This window comes from Mastigoproctus giganteus, chromosome 5 (genome assembly GCF_048544385.1).
Source record: "Mastigoproctus giganteus isolate SK-2022 chromosome 5, ASM4854438v1, whole genome shotgun sequence".
Taxonomy (NCBI): domain Eukaryota; kingdom Metazoa; phylum Arthropoda; class Arachnida; order Uropygi; family Thelyphonidae; genus Mastigoproctus; species Mastigoproctus giganteus.
The window spans coordinates 236,487,717-236,510,799 of record NC_143579.1 but is presented as its reverse complement, the minus strand read 5'-3'; the positions used below and the strand labels follow the sequence as shown (position 1 = coordinate 236,510,799).

General features: G+C 34.9%; 1 protein-coding gene across 1 annotated transcript in view; it reads right to left on the bottom strand.

The window, feature by feature from the left end:
- Nucleotides 1-23,083, bottom strand: part of pont (RuvB-like helicase pontin) — a 90,935-nt gene that overhangs the window by 5,727 nt on the left and 62,125 nt on the right. The window contains 3 exon segments of the mRNA XM_090373824.1: nt 1,833-1,924; nt 13,374-13,476; nt 21,659-21,857. Coding sequence (XP_090229950.1) covers nt 1,833-1,924; nt 13,374-13,476; nt 21,659-21,857 — 394 coding nt within the window.

The following is a 23,083-nucleotide window of genomic DNA, read 5'->3' as shown; positions in this document are numbered from 1 at the left end:
TGACAAAAGCAAAGTACTGCATATGGGTAGCAGTAACCCCAGAGTAATGTACCCTCTGTGTGGCACTACTCAGGGTAGCGGAAAATGAAAAAGACCTGGGAGTAATTATGCAGTTGGATATGAAGTTCTCCGAGCAATGCAGACAGGCTGCCAGGACAGTTCACGGGGTTTTGTCAATGATATAAAGGAATTTTGCTAGCAGGGATAAGGACGTGATTATTCCATTGTAGAAAGCAATGGTTAGGACACATCTTGAGTACTGCATACAGGTCTGGAGGCCATATTTTAGGAAGGATGTAGAGCTGTTGGAACAAGTGCAGAGAAGGGCAACAAAATTGGTCAGGGTAACAAAGGGGCACACTTACCAAGAAAGGCTTCAGTTCTGCAAATTGCAGCATCTGGGGACTAGGCACCCATGAGGAGATCTGACTGAGATGTTTTAAAGGTCTGAATGGATTGAGCAAGCTCAATGCCAATGGGATTCTTCTTGCTCGGACTACACACGAGGGGGCAAAAATTCAAATGGAGGAAGGGCGGTTGCAGAACAGATATGTCGAAGTTTGCCTTTAGCCAGCAGGTGGTTTATTGCTGGAAAAAACTTTAATCTGTTGTTCTGGAAGGTGATAGCTTAAATAAATTCAAGGAAGAACTAGACAAACTATTGGAGGGAATGAATAGGTGAAATTGGAAGTGTCTTTTTTTCTTTTTTCTTTTTGTCTGATACTGTTTAACTTTGCTTTCTTGCATCATTTGCCACTGCTAGCTAAACTTTCATGTTTTGAATAAAGTAGTCAGGCAATGTATTTTTTTCTTTTTTAACAGATTTTAAGGATTAAAATTTTTCATGAAATTCATAATGATCATTCATAATGATTCCAGTTTATACAAAGTTTATTATTATAAAGAGATTGCACTGCACTTCAAAAAGTGTCAGAACTACTGCGATGGCGATCGCACTTAATTTTACCCGACTTCCAGATATTGTATTTGAAAAACGCCTTGTTCTCACTGTCAAGATGACAACCGGAATGGTCTCGGAGCCAAACATCTGGGAACTGTGTGGCTGGAGGATCCCTCTACCCGGACTAAGGTCAGCTCCCACGCTCACAGCTCACTATAACAGACTATCTCTCAGTGACCGCTTTCTCCCCAGGGAGATGCTCCCCACAATCCTTTCAATTGACGGCAACCTCTGTAGGTTTGTGAAGGATCGGAGGTACCGAAGACAGATCCTTAAGAGCCTGACCTTGGCCAGGCAAAGTGCACATTGATAAGGGCAGCATAATAATAATGCCCAATATATTGTAAATATTGTTCAAAGCACGATGTCTTTATTATATATGTTGTAAATAAAGTCAACAATATCTTTATGAATATAAATATTAATATAACATAATGTAAATATGAATACCTTTATTATTGAATTGTAAATACTGTCAAAAGCATATATTCTGTAAATAATCTGACATTGATTCTATTTTATTGTTGGCTATGGGGGATCAGCCCGAACTTCGATGTGGGCCCCCTTCTCCCAAAGCTATTGTCCACCAACCAATGTAAAACCCCTGGCATTGCTGCTGTGAAGGGTCTATTGTATATACCATGTTTGTATACAATAAAGATTAAAGAACAAAAAAAAAAAATCTGCAAAAACACAGAGGCAATGCAGAAATTATTATCAACGATATAAATGAAAAGAATAAGTTTAATATTTAAGAGGTAATTTTTTTACTTTTTTTAATGTTTATTATTAATTTAGGAAATGGGTGTCAAATTGTTGTTTTAATATTTTAACGAGATTAGCAAATGGAAAAAGAATCAAGAGAACTAACCTCAGAGTGGTATATGTTCCAATGTCACCAAGGGCTTGGAGTGATTCTTCATCTATATCAATTCCTTCTGTTTGTGCACGGATTCGAAGGATCTTTAAAAATAACAAAGGGTTTAATCTCTTTAAATATTCTAGAAAAAAACTGTGACAGAGCTGCTAAATAATATCAATTCTGCTATATTAGATTTGACAACACTACGCATTTGTGTATAAAATGTTATCACTATACAGTATAATTTAGTTACAAGAATTTTTTTCTCTCCTAATTTTACTCAAAGAAATTTTAACATTTAATATTTAACTGTAAGAAATTAAACTGTAACATGGATATCTTATACACAGCAGTATGAACGAAGAAGAAGAAAAAATAAGAGTAAATTTCACCCACATCATATCTGTATAATACTAGTCACGCTATAAGGGTTAAAAACTTCACTGTGAAAAAAGGCTACAGATTCATGATTACACTATACAGCCTACTAGGCATTTTTCACAGACATGTCAAATGTCAGTTTTTTTATATGAAGTGCATTTTAAATTTTTATTTACTATGGTCCCTTGATTTAACTTTCCATGAAGTGAGATTCTGTCTATTCAGTTAGATAGAACTCTATAATAAATATTCCAAAAATTTTAACAGCAACAAATGAACCAGAGACAAAGGATGAATTGTGCACTAGTTATTTTAATAATTCAGGTAAAATTTTTTTTTGACATATGAGGAAATAGTTTCATCATTATATATTAGCAAGGGACAAAGAAACCTAAGGCAAAATATCAGAAGTCCTTGGTAAGAATGTAAATAAAAGTAGCAAAACATTCTTTGCTTAATTAACAATAGAAGAAAAGGAATGATCCACATTTGGCCCACTAGACAAAGAATGGCATAACTATTGATGATCCTGCTCAGGTTACTGAAAAAGTAAATAATATTTTGCATTGATATTCACCTGCTAAGAAGTTTTTAGGTATGAGCATACCAGAAGTAAATCAAGTTATAATTGGAAGTTAATGATTTTGTGATAAATGAAAAGAAAGTGGAAGAGAAACCGTTGAAGCTGAAATTAATAAAGCAACCACCTCATGTGATCTATCCAACTATATTAAAAGCAGCAGCAAAAGAGGTAAGCAAACCCTTAGCAATAACTATCCTTAACTATTTTAATAATTCAGGTTAAAATTTTTTGACATATGAGGAAATAGTTTCATCATTATACATTAGCAAGGGACAAAGAAACCTAAGGCAAAATATCAGAAGTCCTTGGTAAGAATGTAAAGAAACGTAGCAAAGACCATATAGACCTCCCCTGAATCATTAGATTCAGAGGAGATCTATATGGACTGGAGATGTGCTAATCTCTCCCCAATTCCTCTGTTCCCAAAGGGGGATCCAGAGGCTGAAGTGAGTAATTATGGACCTGTAAGTTTACCTTCTGTTCCAGGAAAAAATAAAGAGTCACTGGTTAAAGAAGTAATGCAAGAACCATTTAGCAGGAGTCCAGTTATACTGCAAGTCACAGAATGGATTTGTTAAGGGATGATCTTGTCTGACCATTTTGATAGGATTGGATTTCAGAAATTGGATATCAAAAAATAATTTTGCCATCATTATACTTAGATTTCGGAAAAATTTTTCATCCTGTTCCATGTGAATGACTGCTGTAGAAATTGGAGTACTGTGGCATTAGGGACAAGTTATTGCTAAGGATAAATGGATGAGTGAGTGGCAGAAGACAGAGGATGGTTATAAACAGGCACTGTTCATCTTGGACTAATGTTATTAGTAGAGTCCCTCAGGGATTAGTACTGTTTACAGTATCATCAACGATATTGATGAAGGCATATCACGCTTATTGTCCAAGTTTGTAGATAATACAAAGGTTTGTAAGTACAGGCAGGCCTCGCTTAATGCGAGTTCGATTAACACGGTTTTCAGTTACCGCGATTGGAAAAAATGATACCACTTTTTACTTTACGCGATTCAAATTTCCAGTTAACGCGATCTTTTATTTCTGATAGTTGAAAAAGATTCGAATCGCGCACTAAATGTCTGACTGCCAATAAACAAGCGTTTGTCCGCTTCCCGCCTCAGTTGTGTTCCATCAACTAAGTAGACGTGTTACTTGTTTGTCTCCACCTAATAAAGTCACGTGCAGACGTATTTAAAAATTCTAATTTTCTAATTTTCTGTTAATTATGGATAAAAGAAAGAGTGAAAAACAACGTGATTGTAATAAAAAAAAACGAAAAGTTATTACTTTAGCTGATAAACTTGAAGTTATTAAAAAACATGAACGGGGTGCAAACCATGCGAAAATCGTAAGCGATCTAGGATACAGTGAGTCTACCGTACGAACTATCTTGAGCCGTAAGAACGAATATAAAGAGAAAGGTAAAGTTTCATCATCTTCTTTTGTCTTACAAAATACCAGAAACAGAACTCTAATAATGATTGAAATGGAAAGTCTTTTATCAATTTGGATAGAAGATTGCAATCAAAAAAGAATTCCATTATCTAAGGACAATATTCAAAGCAAAGCTATTAACCTTTTTACTAAGCTCAAAGAAACAAAATATCAAGGGGAGACTGAAATGTTTGTTGCTAGTTCAGGGTGGTTTGGACGTTTCAAAAATCGAGCATGACTGCATAATGTTAAAGTAACAGGGGAAGCTGCTAGTGCTGATGAAGATGCTGCAGCCAAATTTCCTGCAGAATTGCAAAAAATCATTCAGGATGCTGAATACGACGATCGACAAATATTTAATGTAAACGAAACGGGCGTATTTTGGAAACGGATGCCAACTAAAACTTATTTGGCTGCAAATGAAGCATCACAACCTGGGTATAAAGTCTCAAAAGATCGACTAACACTTTTATTAGGAGGTAACGCTGAAGGTGATTTTAAATTGAAACCCATGCTTGTGTACCGTGCACAAAATCCTAGGGCTTTAAAAGGATACAGCCATCGCACTCTTCCAGTCATTTTTCGTTCAAATAAAAAAGCATGGATGACCAAAGCCCTATTTGAAGACTGGTTTACGTCTTATTTCTGTCCAACAGTTGAAGCCTATTGCAAGAAAAATAATCTTACTTTTAAAGCTCTGTTGCTTTTAGATAATGCACCTGGACATCCTTCTGCACTTGGTGACTTAAATGAAAATGTGAAAGTTGTTTTTTTACCGGCGAATACGACTTCGTTATTGCAACCCATGGACCAGGGGACGATTGCAACTTTCAAGGCTTACTATCTCCGCAGAACCTTTGCACAGGCACTTGAAGCTATAACAGGAGATAATGCAATTTCTGTACCAGAATTTTGGAAAAAATATAACATACGATTGGCCATTGAAAACATTCATGCAGCATGGGAAGAAGTGACAGCCAGCAATATGAGAGCAGTTTGGAAGCATCTTTTACCCCGCGCAAACGATTTTACTTGCTTCAAAGATGCAGTTCAAAAAATTATTGAAGACATAACTAATATTGGTAATGAACTTGGTTTCAAAGGCTTGGATGCGGCTAACGTTCGAGAATCACTGAATTCGCATTTAGAACAGCTAAGTGACAATGATCTCCTTCAAATAGAGCAACAGCGTGCGCACGAAGAAGCTGAAGAAAAAGAGTGTGAGCCAGATGAAAATGTTACCTCAAAGGAGATAACGGTAAAAGAACTAGGCGAAATCTTTCGTATCGCAGAGAACCTTAAACAAAAGGTAATGGATGTTGATCCTAACATCGAAAGAAGCATGTTATTTCGCCAGGGCCTAGAGAAGTTTGTAGTCGGCTATCGGAAATTGTATGATGAAAAAACGAAAGCCAAAACTGTTCAAACGACTGTGTTCAAATATTTCTGTAGCAAATAGTTAGTTTCTCCATTATATATTTTGAAAATAAACATTTAATTCTATAATTTTTATTATCTTTTACATGGCATGCAGTTAAAAAGTTATTTAAAAGGTATTATTTAAAAGTTATTTAAAATTCTTTATGGACATTCCAGAAGGTCAAGTACCAATTATAATTTTTCCTATTGGTTATGATATTCGGTTAACGCGTTTCCGTTTTGCGCGATGCGCTCGCGGGACGAATTAATCGCGTTAATCGAGGCCCGCCTGTAGTTAATAACAAGAATAAAGACATACTATTGCAGCAGATCTATAAAAATAGGCATACAGACCAAGAAGTGGCAATTGAGTTGGTTTAGCAATAATAAATGCAAGATATTTAGACTCTAAGTATTTTTTTCTGATGCGCTTGCACTATATTTATACATAAATGCAAGATACTAAATGCGGGTAGCAGTAATCCCAGAATAACATACCAATTAGGTATGTTATTCTGGGAAACCACACTCAAAGTAGTGGAAGATTAAATATCTAGGGGTAATTGTACCATTTGATATGAAGTTTTCTGAGCAGTACAAACAGGCTGCTATGACAGCGGATGGAGTTTTAGTATTAGCATTAGCATATGATGCAAGAAAGCAAGCTTATGCAGCATCAGCCAAAAAAAAAAACCCTGCTCCCATTTCACCCCTCCGTTCATTCCAAATACCTGTCCAGCTCAGCCTTTAATAATTTATTTAGGCTATCAACTTCCACAACAAAAGATGGAAGTCTGTTCCACCAATCAACTCATCATCATCAGCCATTTTCAATCCACTGCAAGATGAAGGCCTCTCCAGCAACTTTCCAGTTCCTTCTGTTTTGAGCACTGGCCATCCATTTACTACCCACAAACTCATGAATTTCATCTATCCATCTCCACCTTTGTCTTCCAGGTTTTCTTCTAGTTCCTCTTGGGTACCATTCTGTTATTTTCTTAGTCCATCTGTCATCATGTCTTCGAGCAGTGTCCTGCCCAAGACCATTTTAGTTCTTTAGTTTTGATAAGAATGCCCTTTACTTGAGTTTGCTGCCTAATCCATGTGTTTCTCTTCTTATCTAACAGTCTGATTCCCAGTATAATTCATTCCATTTTTCTCTGTGTAGTTCTCAGCTTCTCTTCCATTCTTTTGGTGAGTGCCCAAGTTTCACTTCCATAAGTCATGGTGGGGAGTACACACTGGTTCATTATTTTACATTTCAGACAAACTGGGATATTGCTCTTCAGTATGTGACTATATTTCCTGAATGCTATCCATCCAAAATTTATTCTTCTCTTGACTTCCAGCCATTTATCATTATTACAGCTAATAACTTGCCCCAGATAAGTATATGACTCCATCTTTTCAATTACTGCTCCTTCAATCATTATGTCCCTTTCTGTCACATACTTGTTCATCATTACTTTTGTTTTAGCCATATTCATCTTTAGTCCAAAAATCCATACTAACTCTGCATAACTGATTAAGATTTTCCTCTAATTCTTTGGGATCGTGGCTTATGACCACAATGTCATCTGCAAATCGTAAATGGTTTAGGCACTCTCCGTTCACATTGACTCCTTTCTGCGACCGGTCTAATCTTCTGAAAGGTTCCTCAAGGGCAGCAGTAAACAGCTTCGGAGATATAGTGTCTCCTTGTCGAACTCCTTTCTCGATTTTAAATTTCCTACTGTCTTTGTCTAGTCTAATAAAGGAGGTAGCATTCTCATATATTTTCTTCAAAATCATAATATGTGGGGTATCTATGCCTTGTCTTTCCAGTGCCCGAAACATTGCCTTATGCTGTATGGAGTCAAATGCCTTTTCATAATTCACAAATGCCAGGCATAATGGTGTTTTATATTCATTTGCTTTCTCCATTAGCTGAGATATTACCTGAAGATGATGCATAGTTGGGAATCCTGTCCTAAAGCCAGCTCTCTTTCGGTTGATTCTCATCAAGTATTCTTTCTAATCTGTTAGTAATGACCCTTGTGAACAACTTGTAGATGTGGGATAACAAGCTAATTGGTCTATAATTTCCAATTTCCGATTTATCTCCTTTCTTATGCAGCAAAACTAATTGCATTATTCCACTGCTTAGGCATCACACCTTTTCTAATGCACTTTGTGAAGAGCCTTGTCAGTTTTTGTGTTATCTCTCTTCCTTCCAATTTTAACAACTCTACAGTAACTTCATCTTCCCCCGGGACTTTCTGATTCTTCATTTTCTTCAATGCATGTTCTACCTCATCAGGAAGAATATTGGGTATGTCGTATGATAGTAGTCTTCTGCTATTTGAATTATGCCTTCTCTGCTATTTATAAGTACACCACTGCTATTCTTCAGTTTCAGTATCATTTGTCTTTCTGTATTACTGCTCATGGCTGTTGATTTAAGTCCTTTGTTTTCCTTAATGCTTGTTCTACTTTTCTTGTGTTAAATCTTCTTATGTCCTCTTTGAGTCTCTTTCTAATGGCTTTGCATAACTCAGTATACTCAATTTTTTCCTTGTCAGTGTTTATATTGCTCTTCATTTTTCGCCTTCGGTTCATCATAACAAGTGTTTCTTGACTAATTTTTTCTTCTTTGGATTTCTTTTTCCCTATAGGTTTTTTGGGCTATATCACTTTCAGAAAGTTGTAATATTCCTCGTCAACCAATCAACTACCCACTGGCTAAATGCAAACTTCCGCACATCTAAGTAGAAAAAAAGTAGTAATAAAGGCATGTGATGCAAGAAAGCAAGCATATGAGCTTATGTAGCATCAGCCAAAAAAAAAAAAAAAAAAATCACACAACCATTCCCTCTAAAAGTTTGTCCAGTTCCTCGAATTTATTTAAGCTATCAATTTCCACGACAGATGTGCGGAAATTTGATTTTGGGCAAATTTCCGCACATCTATTCTACAACTGTCTTTCCTCAATTTGAATTTATGCCCCTTAGGTTCATAATCTGAGCAAGCAGAAGAATCCCATCAGAATTCAGCATGCTCAACCCATTCAAGGCCTCAATCAGATCACCTCGCAGGTGCCTAGTCTCTAGCTGCTGCAATTTGCAGAACTTAAGCCTCTCTTGGTAAGAGGACCCCTTCATTCCCCTCACCAATCTTGTTGCCCTTCTCTGTACATGCTCAAGCAAATCGACATCCTTCCTAAAATAAGCCTCTAGACTTGAACACAGTACTCAAGGCGTGGCCTGACCATTGCCTTATACAAAGGAATAATCACCTCCTTTTCCCTGCTAGCAAAATTCTTGTATATCATTGACAATACCCCATGACCTGCTCTGGCAGCCTGTCTGCATTGCTCAGAAAACTTCATATCTGACTGCACAATTACTCCCAGGTCTTTTTCATTTTCTACCACTCTAAGTGTAGTACTACACATTTGGTGTGTACCTCTGATGTTACTTCTACCCATATGCAGTACTTTGCAAAGGCTTTAAATGGACTGAGTAAACTTAATGATGGTGATTTTCTTACTTTGCTCTCAGCCAGTTAGTAATTGATGGTTGAAGCAAACTTCCATCTGGTGTTGTGGAAGTGGGTAATTTAATTTAAGGAAGACTTAGACAAATTATTAGAAGGTACTTTGAAACAGATGAGTACTTTTTTTTTTTCCAGGCTATATAAAAACTTGCTTCCTTTCATCATTTGTAACTGCTAATACTAATTCAGTCTAACTTATTCATCATATATGTACACACATTCAGTTCAGCACAATGTAACTTCTCTTATGCATGGCTCTCTTTTATGAAACTATTAATTCAATGGCTTCTCATGTATGGTCTCCTAATTGTGCTATTTTTTTGCTAGGAAAAATAAGACAATTAGTACAAAACTGTTTCAGAAGCATAATAAATTATTCAAATTTAATATTATCATTTTATTTTATTTCAAATAAAATCCAGTCAGAAACTTTAAGTACCCCTTGTATATATGAGTGTGCAGTTTATTAAGTGCACCAACCTAATAGTGAGTAGTGCCTCTTTTAGCTTTAACAACAGCCTAAAGTCATTGGAATATGAACCCTACAACACCAGAAACGTTCCATAGGGATTCTGGCCCATGCAGAACCCTCTTGCAGGAAGCTCACTCACATTCCACTGATGCTCAATCGGGTTGAGATCCGCTGAATCAGCAGGCCAATAAAGTATGGTAAACTCCCCTCATGCTCCTGGAACCACTTCTGAATGACACACACGTGTGGCAAAACACATTATCCTGCTGTAAGTAATTACTATTTGATGAATAAATGTGATCAGAAGGAACGTAGCTGGTCAGGAACACTGTTCAAGTATGCTGATTATCACCATACTTGAACACTGTTCAAGTATGGTGATGATCCACCAGTATCAGGGTACTTATAAAAGCACTGATACACTTCCCAAATCATTACTCTTTCACCACCAGCTTGCAGTATTATGGCAGTTCCACTGATTTATGTTGCTGTCAGCATATCCTGGTCCTATTTCTTCAGGAACAATCTGAAATTGGGAACTGTCAGACCAGGCAACCTTTTTCTACATCTCAAGCGTCCAGTGTTCCTGTGTCCATTGTCACCATAGCTGCTTATTTTCAGCTTGCATGAGTAAAACTCAATGAGGTTGTTTGTTGTTCCATCTCATCCATCAGCACATTGTATACATCTCGTCCAGCACATTGTATACACAGCATTGTACTGCACCATTATTTAATAAAACAATGGCCTGTATATTAGACCAAACGATTTATTTATTTTTTTATTCTTCATTTGCCTTTCAAACCAACAAGCTGCCTCTGGGTGTTGGACCATTATCAGCATTGATAAATGCAAGATACTGAATACGGGTAGCAGTATTCCCAGAAAATGCAACATTAAGTATGTTACATTTTCCCACGCTCTGTAACAGAGTTTTTCAATTTTTTTGAGTAATAGAACAGCTTGTTGTTGTTGTTATTTGGTTTTTAGAAGCATTAGCAACTAAGGCCATATTGCTCCGGGATATGCGATGGTCATTCCCTGACCTTTCCGCATCCTCCGTATTTGGTGGTGATGGGCTTGAACCCCGGTCTAAAATAGAACAGCTTGGAATGGATAAGAAATTGGTAGAAACCCAAAATCTATATACAGCCAGGCCTTGCATAATGCAAGTTTGATTAACGCGTTTTTCAGTTAATGCTATTTGAAAAATTATACCACTTTTCACTTTACATGATACAAATTTCCAATTAACGTGATCTTTTTTATGTGATAGTTGAAAAAGATTTGAATCTTGCGTTAAGCTTACCGTGCATCGGACGGGCAATAAAGCGTTTGCCCACTGCCCACCTCAGTGTGCTCCATCAACCATTGGAAGCAGAAGTGTTACTTGTTTGTCTCCTACTATGCAAGTCTGCATGACTTGCATTTAAAAATTAATATTTTTAAATTATTAAATGATGAAGATGAAAATATTACTACAAAGGAGATAACGGTAAAAGAACTAGATGAGATCTTCCGTATTGCAGAGTATCTCAAACAAAAGGTTTGAGGTTCTCTGAGATATTTATTTTGCCAGGGCCTAGAGAAAATTGTTGTCAGTTATCGGAAATTGATTGATGCAAAAAAGAAAGCCAACACTATTCAAACAACTCTGTTCAAATATATTATCTTTTATATGGTGTACAGTTAAAAAGTTACTTAAAAGGCATTTTTAAAATTCTTTATGGACATTCCTGAAGGTCATGGACCAATTAAAATTTTTCCTATTGATTATTATATTCGATTAATGCATTTCCGTTTTGCGCTTGTGGAATGAATTAATTGCATTAATCGAAGCCAGCCTATATACTATTTCATTTGTTCACTTTCAGTATATATATAAAAAAAGAAGTTTTTAGCATAGATATCAAGTACATATATATTTTTTATTTCAAGATGCACAAAAAATATTGAAATGTAGATACATGCTAATTTTTAGTGGAACATGTAACAGAATGCATGGGTAATGCTATAGTAACACCAACTAGAAAACACTGCTCTAGATGCTATTGTGCATGAACACCTATCATGGCAGCAATGTATGTGATACTGGCACAAATAGCACAAAATCATTTAGGTGATGCTGCTGGCCATTTTCCTCAATGAACTGCACCCACAAATACATCCATTGATATTTCACTTACTACTCTATATAGCCTGGTAGTGGGTGATTCCTATGATTTTTATTCATGGAGGGGATTATGGCAGTGTATCTAATAAACTGGCAATTGAGTTTATATACAGTAAGTGTAAATATGTATAATGTGTATACATATTTATACTTTCTGTATAGAAATTCTTTAAACAAATTTAAAAATAATTTTCATATGCATATTATGAAAATTATTTTTAAACACAAGGAAATATTAAGTAATTTATAATATAAACCACTTTCAAAGTATTCATCATTCATTCTGTCAAGATAAGATGAAGATACTTGTGTAATAACCCTCTTACAGTTGAATATGCCAGAATAAATATCATCACAGCTATTCACTTGTACGTATTTACTCATACATTTCTTTTTATAGTATATAACAGAGCTATGATGCTCAATACATTCTACGTTGATATTAATATTTGTAGAAGAATAAAAGAAATTTACCTCAATATGAAATAGAACACTTCCGTATGATACTCTCCAGAAATTAAAACAAATCAAAGATTAACACAAAATGATTACATTAAAAAAATCAAAATCAAAATCAATTGAAAACAATTCAAAAATTAATTAAAAATTCAAAAACAATTAAAAAAAATTAATTAAAAAAGTTTAACAAATTCTGAAAAACGATTTTCCTTCCTGAAGCTGACAGTGCTTTTTGACTGTATGTCGTGATCACAGGAATGGAAATTAGAGTATGTGAGCTTGAATCTTATATTATTTGTCCTTGCATGTGCACGTAAAAGGCTGCAATTATTTGTCTTTGCATATACATGTAAAAGACCATGAATTGGAGATTAGATATGGACAGCGAATGTTAATAGAATTCTCATGTAATTTCTATTAACATTCGCCGTCCATATCTAATTTCCGATTTGTGGTCTTTTACGTTTGTTTGTTGTGTTTGTTATTTGGTTTTTAGGAGCATTAGCAACTAAGGCCATATTTCTCCGGGGATATGCGGTGGTCATTCCCTGACCTTTCCGCATCCTCCATATTTGGTGGCCACAGGCTCAAACCTGGTCTTTTACGTGCAGGCACAAAGACAAATAACTGCGGCCTTTTATGTGCATGCGCAAGGACAAATAATCTCTCTATTTAAGATTCAAGCTCACATACTCTGTAATTTCCATTCCTGTGATCAGGACATACAGTTGAAAAGCACTGTCAGCTTCAGGAAGGAAAATCAATTTTCAAAATTTACATTAAACTTCTTAAATTAATTTTTTAAAAATTGTTTTTGAATTGTTTTCAACTGATTTTTTACTGTACTCATTTTGTGTTAATCTTTGATTCATTTTAATTTCTGGAGAGTATCATGCGGAAGTGTTCTACGTATTATATCGAAGAAAATTTCTCTTATTCTTCTACAAATATTTCTTTATAATAACCCCCCCACCTCAAGTTCACACAGTTAATTCAGAAAAGCATAAAAAGTAAACATTACCCTGTTTGCAAAAATAGTTGAAGTTAACTCAAACCCAATTCAAAAAAGTAGTTTCTCACCTGCATCATTTCCTCTTTAGAATAGGGCAAGGTTCGAATAATTAAAAGACGATCCAAAAGATCAAGTGGAATACCATGTGGAGAGAGAATGTCCTCGGTGCCCCTGGAAAAAAAAAAAAATGAAAAGAAATTGAAAATCAGCATGAGATTTGTTCATTAAAGATCCACATTTGCCTAGAGCTTGTAGTTACAAAAAAAAAAAAAAAAAAAAAAAAAAAAAGAGAGCATTTATTAGTTCTCTTCTGCCATCAGTCAGGGAGAGACATTTCTGCTACCAATACTCCTGTTTGCATATGAAACCAGTACTCAGCCTCAATTAATTAATAATTACAAAAATGCTTTTTATGCAAAAAAAAAAAAAAAATTTTAAGGGATGAAAGTGGGATGTAGGAGTTTGTGAACTTTGTGCAGTGGCAGGACATGAGACCTTTAGTCAGGATATCATGGCATTTCAATTTGAAATACACAAAGCTGTCAGAGGCAAAAGGATGGATTGATGTGTCTTAGTCATTGTGGTAACCTTTTCAAGGTGACTGATGAAGTTACATAATACTGATCTCAGAAAACTGACAGCATTACCTTATTAGCAAATGATTACACCCTTGCTTTTTTTTTTCAGATAAGTGACTGAAAATGTTTCCACTTTTTTGGAACTAAATTGACCCTGAAACTATGAACATGATCAATCCAGGTCTCATCCATAATAACTGGGAAAAGAGATAACTTCAGCTATTATTGCAAACAGTCAAAAGTTACTCTGCACAATTCTCAATTCTGCCTTTGCATCTTCTTAAAAGGCAACAACAGTCAAGGGTGCCATTAAACAGAAACTTTAAGCAAGTGCAAGTGGTTTTGCATGATGTTTTCCTCAGCCAGTATGCAGATGAACCTCATGAGGCAATTTGTGAGTTGTTACATGGTCATCTTCCAAGATTAATTCCTCCAATTTCTTCACATTCTCCTCCACAACAGCAACTGTTTGATGCTCTGAATTTCTACATCCTAAACTAGTGTCTCATATACTATGCTCATTGCCACATGAATTATTCTCCCCTCACCCCTGGGAGAAATAGGAAGCAGATAACTGCTTTGTCTATGGTCACACTTCCCTCTGTTGTAGGCTCGGTCACAAAATGACAAAATAGTTGTAGAGTTATGAAAATTTTCATTATCACTACACCAAGTGGTTACCTTATTAAGTATACCTACCCTCTTTATGAAATGGAGTGCTCCTTCAGCAAGAACAACAACAATGTCATGTTTGTAGCATGCAATATAAAGCAGGTTATATTCATATTGCAATCATGTATGATTGTGTTCCAAGCATATAAAGGTTAGTCCAATAAACAAATAACATCCAATTAATGGTGATCCTGTGGTCAGAAACGGCCTGTTGATACAAGAAGCCAACAAGACTTGTGCAGAATAACAGAGAAGCTACTATCATTGGAATAACCCAATACAACGGTGATAACCAAAGAAGCATTTCAGAATGCATAACTTGTCATATCTAGTAAGGACAGGATATTGCAGCTGAGAAACCAAACCATGTTCTATTCCTGTCAGCAAAAAACAACAAGGCACAGTTAAAGTATGCTTGGGAACACTAACACTGAAAACCAGAAAAACATTGCCTGGTCTGACAAATCCTGGTTCCTGCTTTTTCATGCTGATGAGAGGACCAGAATATGACAAATGCCTGGTAAGAATATCAATGAGGTGACCTATGAGGAAGACTGAAAAGGTGTGAGTTACAGAACTTGGAAACAAGGCATCTTGGTGGGTTTCTGATTGAAGTATATAAGGTACTCGGGAGGGATAGAGAAGTAAACTGAATTACAGTGGAATTTTCACACTGAAACAGGACACAAAAATCAGGAAGAATAAATATACAGCAGGCCCCACGGTATAACGTGGTTCGCTTTACGCTGATTCGCTATAACGCTGTTCTTATATTATAACCCGTATCTGACTATAACGCTGTCACAGATCACTATAACGCTCTTTTACAGATTGCATTTTTGGCATATTTAATGAAATCGTCTCATTTGATGGAGTCGATAGCTTGAAAATGAATAGCAAAACAGCATTAAAACGTTTCCCATGCTGACTTGAGAAATTTTCCCACACGCTAATTTAATGCAGTACAGTGACTTGTTACGTAGTTCCGAGATCAACATTTTAAAAAATTATAAAGTATATTGCTTGTAATATTTGCGTTATATGCATTTATCCAAAGACTAATCATCACTCAGTACAGTATTAAACATCGTATGTAACGGACAGTTTACTCAAACATTGTATCATAATTAATGCAACCAAGCAGTTACATTTTTGAAGAGTTAATAATGGCCGATAAGAATGAAAAAACAACAGTCTGGACACAGTACGAAGACTATAAATGTAAGAAAAATACTGAATTTGAAAATTAAATTAGACGTTTTGAAGCGAGTCGATTCCGGTCAACGACAAGCGGATGTGTGTCATAATTTAGGACTTGCAAGTTTAACTGTAAGAACAATTATAAAAAAAATAAAGAATTAATTTTAGCAGCGGGAAAGATAGCTGTTCCACTGCAAGCAACTAGGGCTAGACCGACTATTAGGATTGAAATGGAAAGACAACTAATTTTATTGAAGATAATATCCAATGCAGAATTCAGTTAAGTTAAATATTATAAAAGAGAGAGAGATTAGCCAACATAATGATCTGAAGAAAACTCACCTAAAAAAAAAAAAAAAAAAAAAGTGGAACCATTTAAAACTGGGTAAGGGCTGGTTGAATAGATTTAAAATCTAGGGAGAAGCCGCAAGTGCAGATCAAGGAACCGAAACTTTCAAAAAAGAACTTGTTAAAATTATTGAAGAGGGGTATTGTGTGTTATACTTCTCAACAAGTTTATAACATAGATGAAGCAGGACTTTTGTGGAAACGAATGTCTAAAAGAAGTTTCATATTGAAAGAAGAAAAAAACATGCTAGGTTTCAAAGCGGCAAAGGATCGGGTGACTTTATTGTTGGGTGGTAACGCTGCGGGGGATTTAAAATTAATACCCTTTTAGTTTATTTAGAAGAGGGCCAACCCAAAATCGGCATTTTTCATGATTAAATTCATCAATTAAATTCATGATTTTAATTGGAATTTTAAGTTTAATTTTGATACGTAAGTAATTACAACATAATTATATACGTATGTAATGCAGAATATTTTATATGTACAAATATTTGAATATTAAATATTTTGACCGACATTTGTGCATCTTTTCACTATCATTTATTATTGATTAGGAAATATCCTATGGCACCGACCGCAACTTACAAATACATATGTTACCTTATGGGAATGTGGCGCATGCTTAGTGCGGATTCACTTAGCGCTCTGTTTTTCCAGAACGAATTATCAGCGTTAAGCGGGGGTCACCTGTAAACTATTGGGAAAAACTAATATGACTGGACCTCAGGAAGTTCACAATTGGTCAGTATGTTGTAAACCAATGGAATAACCTGTCATCCTGGGTGGTTGAGGTTGACAGTCTGGTGATATTTAAGGAACAACTGGAATGATGTGTGTTGGCAGTAGGAATATAGTATGATGAGAGATTTGCCGTAAAGATTTTTTTTTTTTTTTTTTTGGTTGATGTCTATCTTTCCTTGCATCTTGTGGCCTTTACTAATACTAAACCCAAGCTATGACAGCTGAAGATCTGCCCTTTAAGTCAGAAAATGAATATTGGAGTACTTAGTTTTTAAAGAGGAAAAAAAAAAAAAAAAGAGTAGTTTTTGTGTGTGTGTTATGAGAGAGAGATCATACGGCACTCAAAATACAAAGTAAATTACACAGAGATCAAAGATGAATTCTATGATAATCAAAACTTGGCTACTTATGAAAAAACTAAAATCATGTTGAAAGCCTCATCTTTTTCACAGTCAGCATAATGTAATTGTTTCTTTTTACTATTCTATGTAAATTTATAACTTCTATAAAATATCTGTGAACAATGGAATGATAGGTACCAACATTTTCTAAGCAATGTTTCCCAAACTTTTTTAGTCACGGAACACTTTTCATCTCACGATATATTTACCGAACGCTTACGAAACACAAGTTTAGTGGGAGCCAAAGAACTGTTTGCTAATATTTTAATTTTAGTGTAATAAGAGCTATTATATGCTCAGTATCTCCTATATTCTTTTTAATTATTAAATAATTATACAGGGGTTACCTTGATTTCTTTTATAGGAAAGGCTTCTTATTCAACTCTCCAGGTCCAACACATAAAATAATTATAAAAAATTGGTAAACTTCATCTTAATATGTTCCAATACCATCAGTACGAATGCACATCAATAGCTCAGGATCAACGCTAAGGCCCCAACCTGATCCCAAACTATCAATCGCGATGCAACCATTGGCATCGGAAAACATCATGTCAAAATTTAAAATGGTTTAAAAACAATTAACAAATACGTGACAGCATATTTCTTCCTCAAGTTGGACGGAAACTTTTTGATCATACGTGTTCACAGGACAGAATGAAAAAAAAAAAAAAAAAAAAAAAGCTAACATTTTATTACATATGATGCACTGTGTATCAAGAGCATCTTTATTTCCAACACATGTAAGGCAGAAATTCAAACAACTGTCATCATATTTTTGTTTTGGTCTTTTATCAGTTCCTGTTTTTTCACTTCAGATTTTTGGGGAACAAAAGACTGCGATTGTTCACCATCACTTTTAAGTGTCACAATATTGTGTTCGTTTTCATCAACCACAGTTGCAATACTAGAAGCACTTGCTTCTCGTTTTAAAGTTTCATTTTTCAACCACAAATCCATGGTCATTTATTTTAATAATAATATTTCGAAATACTGATAATTATCAAAAAAATTTATACAAGGAAGTGAGTTTAGTTATGATATCGGTTTGCTTCCCCCTCTTCTTCAACCCCGCATATGAATGGCATACTAGATAAATACATTGCTACTTTTTTGTAGATGTCATTACCTCTACGCATACTTCTCTATGCAAATCAAACTTCTCTATTTGATTATTAGTCTATGTCAGTACATTAATAACCAAAAAAAAAAATTATGTTAAAAGTTATAATGATACAAAAGTGGTGTATGCTACAAATACAGTAAACCCTCGCTAATCTGGATTAAGCAAAAATCCGGATTAGTGAAGCAAAAGATAGCCTTAAAAGAACACAAATAAATTGAAAATTTAATAAATAAAATATAGGTAGTGCTGATGAAAATAAATAAAAAAAAATATCACTGTAAAGGCCTTTACTTAAAAACTATAAAAACACAATACATTTATCCATCTATCAATGGATAAATGTATTGTCTTTTTATACATTTCCAGATGGCACTGGCGTCTCACTCCAATGCACTTGATCGTTGCTCTGAATACCACTTAAATGCAGATTCTTCCAGGGACACTTCTTTTGGCTATTTTAATGTCTGTCTATTTGATACACTCCTTTTATCATATCCCACATCAAATTTTAAAGCAAATGTCTTTATAGATTCTTTTTGTTTTTTAGTATCTGACATAGTAGTCTGTTGGCCAATACCAAAAATTCTTCGGGAATTATTTTTCAGGAACACAATTTTCAAGTTGTTCTATCACTTTGAGCTTGTTAATGATAGTTAAAAAGTAAAAATTTTTTTTTTTATTCCACTTTCAATTCTTTAGGACCAATAATTATATAAAATATGTTAACTTATGTACTTATGTACATATACAGCAACTCCCGACTTGCGTTAAGGGTTGCGTTCCGTGGAATTCTACGTAAGTCGGAATTTCCCTAAATGCTTATGCAGCACTCGCAACTATGCGCACTGAATTTAATTGAAGCAAAAAAAGAAATGTTCGACAAACATGATTGTCGAAAAGTAATTGTTAGCAATTTTTTTATCTGATGCACAGGAAATATTACAAAAATTTCAAAATTATAAAATTACAAAAAGAGAGAGGAGATAGGCATAATGTCAAGTTTTACCTTTCAACCATCGTTGCCAGAATTAACTCTCCAGCTGATAAGCATGCCATTGAGGAAGTTGAGGGCTGTGGAGATTTACAAGGGGTTTTTCCCAACACACAACAAAATTCCTCTGCAGCTGCAGAATCGGCACTGGCGACTTCACCACATACTTTATAAGGTTTTGGAAACCAGCGTAATGCTTGAACCTATTAAACCACCCATTTCTTGCCACGAACTTGGCTTGGGGTTCGTCATACTTATCCTTAATATCTTCATAAATACTTCTTGCTTTTGCTTGAATGGCCATTGGACTCAGGGGCACTTGCTTCTGAATCTGATTTTCCATCCATATTATTAATAGCTTTTCCATCTTCGACATGGCACTTGAATGCTGTGATCACTGTTGATCTTAAATGTGTTGATCCTTTAATGTATTCTTTTATAATCACGCTGTCTCTTAAAACAGCATTCACTGTTGAAGTAGCGAGACCTAATTCCGTGCAATAGATGACAAACTTTGTCCTGCTTCGTACTTCTTAATTAATCATCTTCATTTCTATCAATTTTGTTTTGTTTCCTAGCACTGCCACTACTTGCACTTTTCCATCGATCCCTTTCCCTTCACTATTGTAATAATAAGTAAATAGGAATGAAGAGAAGATTCTGAAAATGTATTTGTTTTTTATATGATTGAAGATTTCAGTGAAGGGGAACTCATTTCACCATAATACCATAACATAAAAACCCACAGAATTCCAGTTATCGGTATTACAGCAAATGCAGTAAGATCGAGTTTACTACCCTTTATAATAGATTGCGCTAACAGAAAAGCAAGCCCAATAAACTGGAAAGTGCAAATTATTTTTATTGTTTTATGATAGTGACCTCCAGAAATGTGCTTTAGAAAAATATCGCAAAGGCGTTCAAAATTGGTGCTTATAAAGGAATATATGATAACGATGAAAGTGTAGTGCAATTTCCATTATAAAAATTACCTTTTAGAGATAAATAGCTTAGTTATATAGCAAAAATTTCAACTTCCAAGGTCTTGGAACGAATTACCAAAAAAAAAAAAAAACTGTTAATGTGTTCACATTATGATATTTTCACGATACTTCCATTTATTCCTATGGGATGCAAAATACGTTTTTTTTATGTTTGAACTTATCGGCAAACTTTCTTTTTTTTTTTTTTTTATGTAAATCCCAAACACAAGAAGTATTAGAACCTACAGTACTTAGTACCGTGCTTGGGTTGGAGGTTGAGAAGACGAAAGAAGATATTTGTTGACATTGGACTTGAAGTCTGTAGACTGTAATTTTCAGAAAATACGTACAAAGGAAGGTTGTTCCAGAAAACGACAGTTGAATGAATAAATGAGGAAGATGAAAAGTTGGTTTTGTGAGTTTGAAGTTGGACAGTAAATGGACGTGGGCTGGTGGCAGCACGTGTTTGGACTGTTTTGAAAGAGAGAGAGAGAGCGGGAATTATAGAAGCCAATTCAGAAGAACAGTGCCCATGGAAATATCTGTAGAAGAGGCATGCAGCAGAAACAGTACGTCTATGAGACAGCAAGTGAAGAGAGAGAGAGATTGTTAGAGATGAATCATTAATTAACCTAACTGTCCTCTTCTGAACGGAATCAAGAAGCCTGAGAGAGGTTTTGGGGGCACCACCCCAGATGTGGGAACAATATTCCATGGTAGGGCGAATTTGCAATTTGTACACAGTGAACAGCCGTTTGGAAGTCGAATTTCCATAAGTCGAGTATTACACAAGTCGGGGAGTGCCTGTATAGGTATAAAGAAGTACGCAAATGAAGCTATATAAGCAATAACATCCATCCGACTCAGAGTCAATAATGATACTGAATAACATGCAAGACAATGTAATGTATGTTCTGTCTCTCTCTGCACAGTCAGAGTGACTTATCTGCCTTCCTAAATCCCATGTCTTTTAAAGTACTCAAATGTAAACAGAATTTTTCATATTTAAATCTGGATTAGCGAGAGTTTACTGTATGAAAAATTTATTTATTGTATTTTATTTTTTAAATTATTAATTACGATTTTTCACGGAACATCTGTTCACAGCACGCAGAACACTAGTGTTCTGTGGAACACTGTTCAAAAGCTTAGTGACTCCATAGCATTATGGAGTCATAATTGTTCTTTATAAAAATATATATTCAATGTAAACAAATAAAATTTCCCAGTAGCTAAAAATTATGATTTTCAAGCAATAACTAACATAATAATTTCTAAATACATATTGCTTACAACCTTGGTCAACATACCTAACAGTGCATTTTCCTCTGTTAGTTGCAAAAATTACAATTGGAGCAATTGATGATTCAAGAGCTCGATGGAGGTATGTGAAACACTCGATGTCCAGCATGTGAACTTCATCAATGAATAATACTCCAGGTACTAATTCTGCAATTCCTTGATCAATATATTTGTTGACTACCTTGTTAATCTCTTTCCTCAGTTTGTCTGGAAAGGAGAACAAATTGCATGAAATTATGACATTCAAAGAGAGTTTTAGAAGGGCTTAGGGTAACAGGCATATTCAACAATTTTGAATATTTAAGGTTCTATATAATGTATACACCTAAACCTCTTTTTATGCAAATTTTATTTACACGAATTCAGAGTTACGCGAATTGGGATATCAAAAATAATTTTTTTATGCGATTTTTATTCACTTTTACGCGACCTACCTAAAGTCTAAGTTAGGAAAAAATCCATAATTCAAGAAAATTCTGAGAATTTTGTAGAATTGCATTCTCGTTTCAATTAAGAAAATTCTAAATTCTAAATAAATTCCCCGAATTACATAACTGACTGCGCATAAACAAAAAAAAAAAAAAAAACAGCAGTTGTTTGCAGGTTTGAAGGTTTCTCGTATCAACTTAGAAAATTCTTACGAATTTCATTTATTGGGAATTCCCTGAATTACATAACTGACTGCACATAAAAAAAGCATTTCTTAGCAGTTTGAATTTGGTGTTTAGGTAAACAACACAGTTACCGCATTTTTTTAAGTGAAATCAAAATAAAAATTGCATTATAAAATTAATAATTTTGCCAAGAAATAATAAATGGTAAGCTACATTGTATGTAATTTTCAAACTTTCATTTCATTAACTGAAGATTTTAATCCAGCCCTCACATGATGTTGCCGATAACCAAAAAAATAAGGAAAGCCGTTTCCTTGGATATAAAAATTCAAATTTTAGATTGTCTTCAAACTGGGGAAGATGCGACAGCTGTGGGTAAGCATTTTCGAGTCCGTGAATCAACTCTTTATCAGATCTATAAAGAAAAATGAAGAGGCTATTAGAAAAGTGGTATGTTCTGGTACAAAATCGAGTGCAAAATTATCATCATACACAAGAGATGTTGCTCTAGAAAAGGCCGAAAAAGCTTTAGTGATGTGGATAGAAGATAATGTACAAAAAAGAATGCCAGTTGATGGAAATTCCATCAAGCAATCAGCATTGAGATTTTACGGACAGATTAAAAAACTGCAGCCAGATACTTCATCTCAGTTGAGGAAAAAATATGAATTTCATGCAAGCAATGGTTGGCTGGCTAAGTTTATTAAAAGACATGCTCTTCATAATATAAAAATTAAAGGTGAAACGGCTTCTGCTGATGAAACAGCTGCTAAAGCATTTTCACAAAAACTTGCTAAAATAATTGAAGATGGAGGTTAT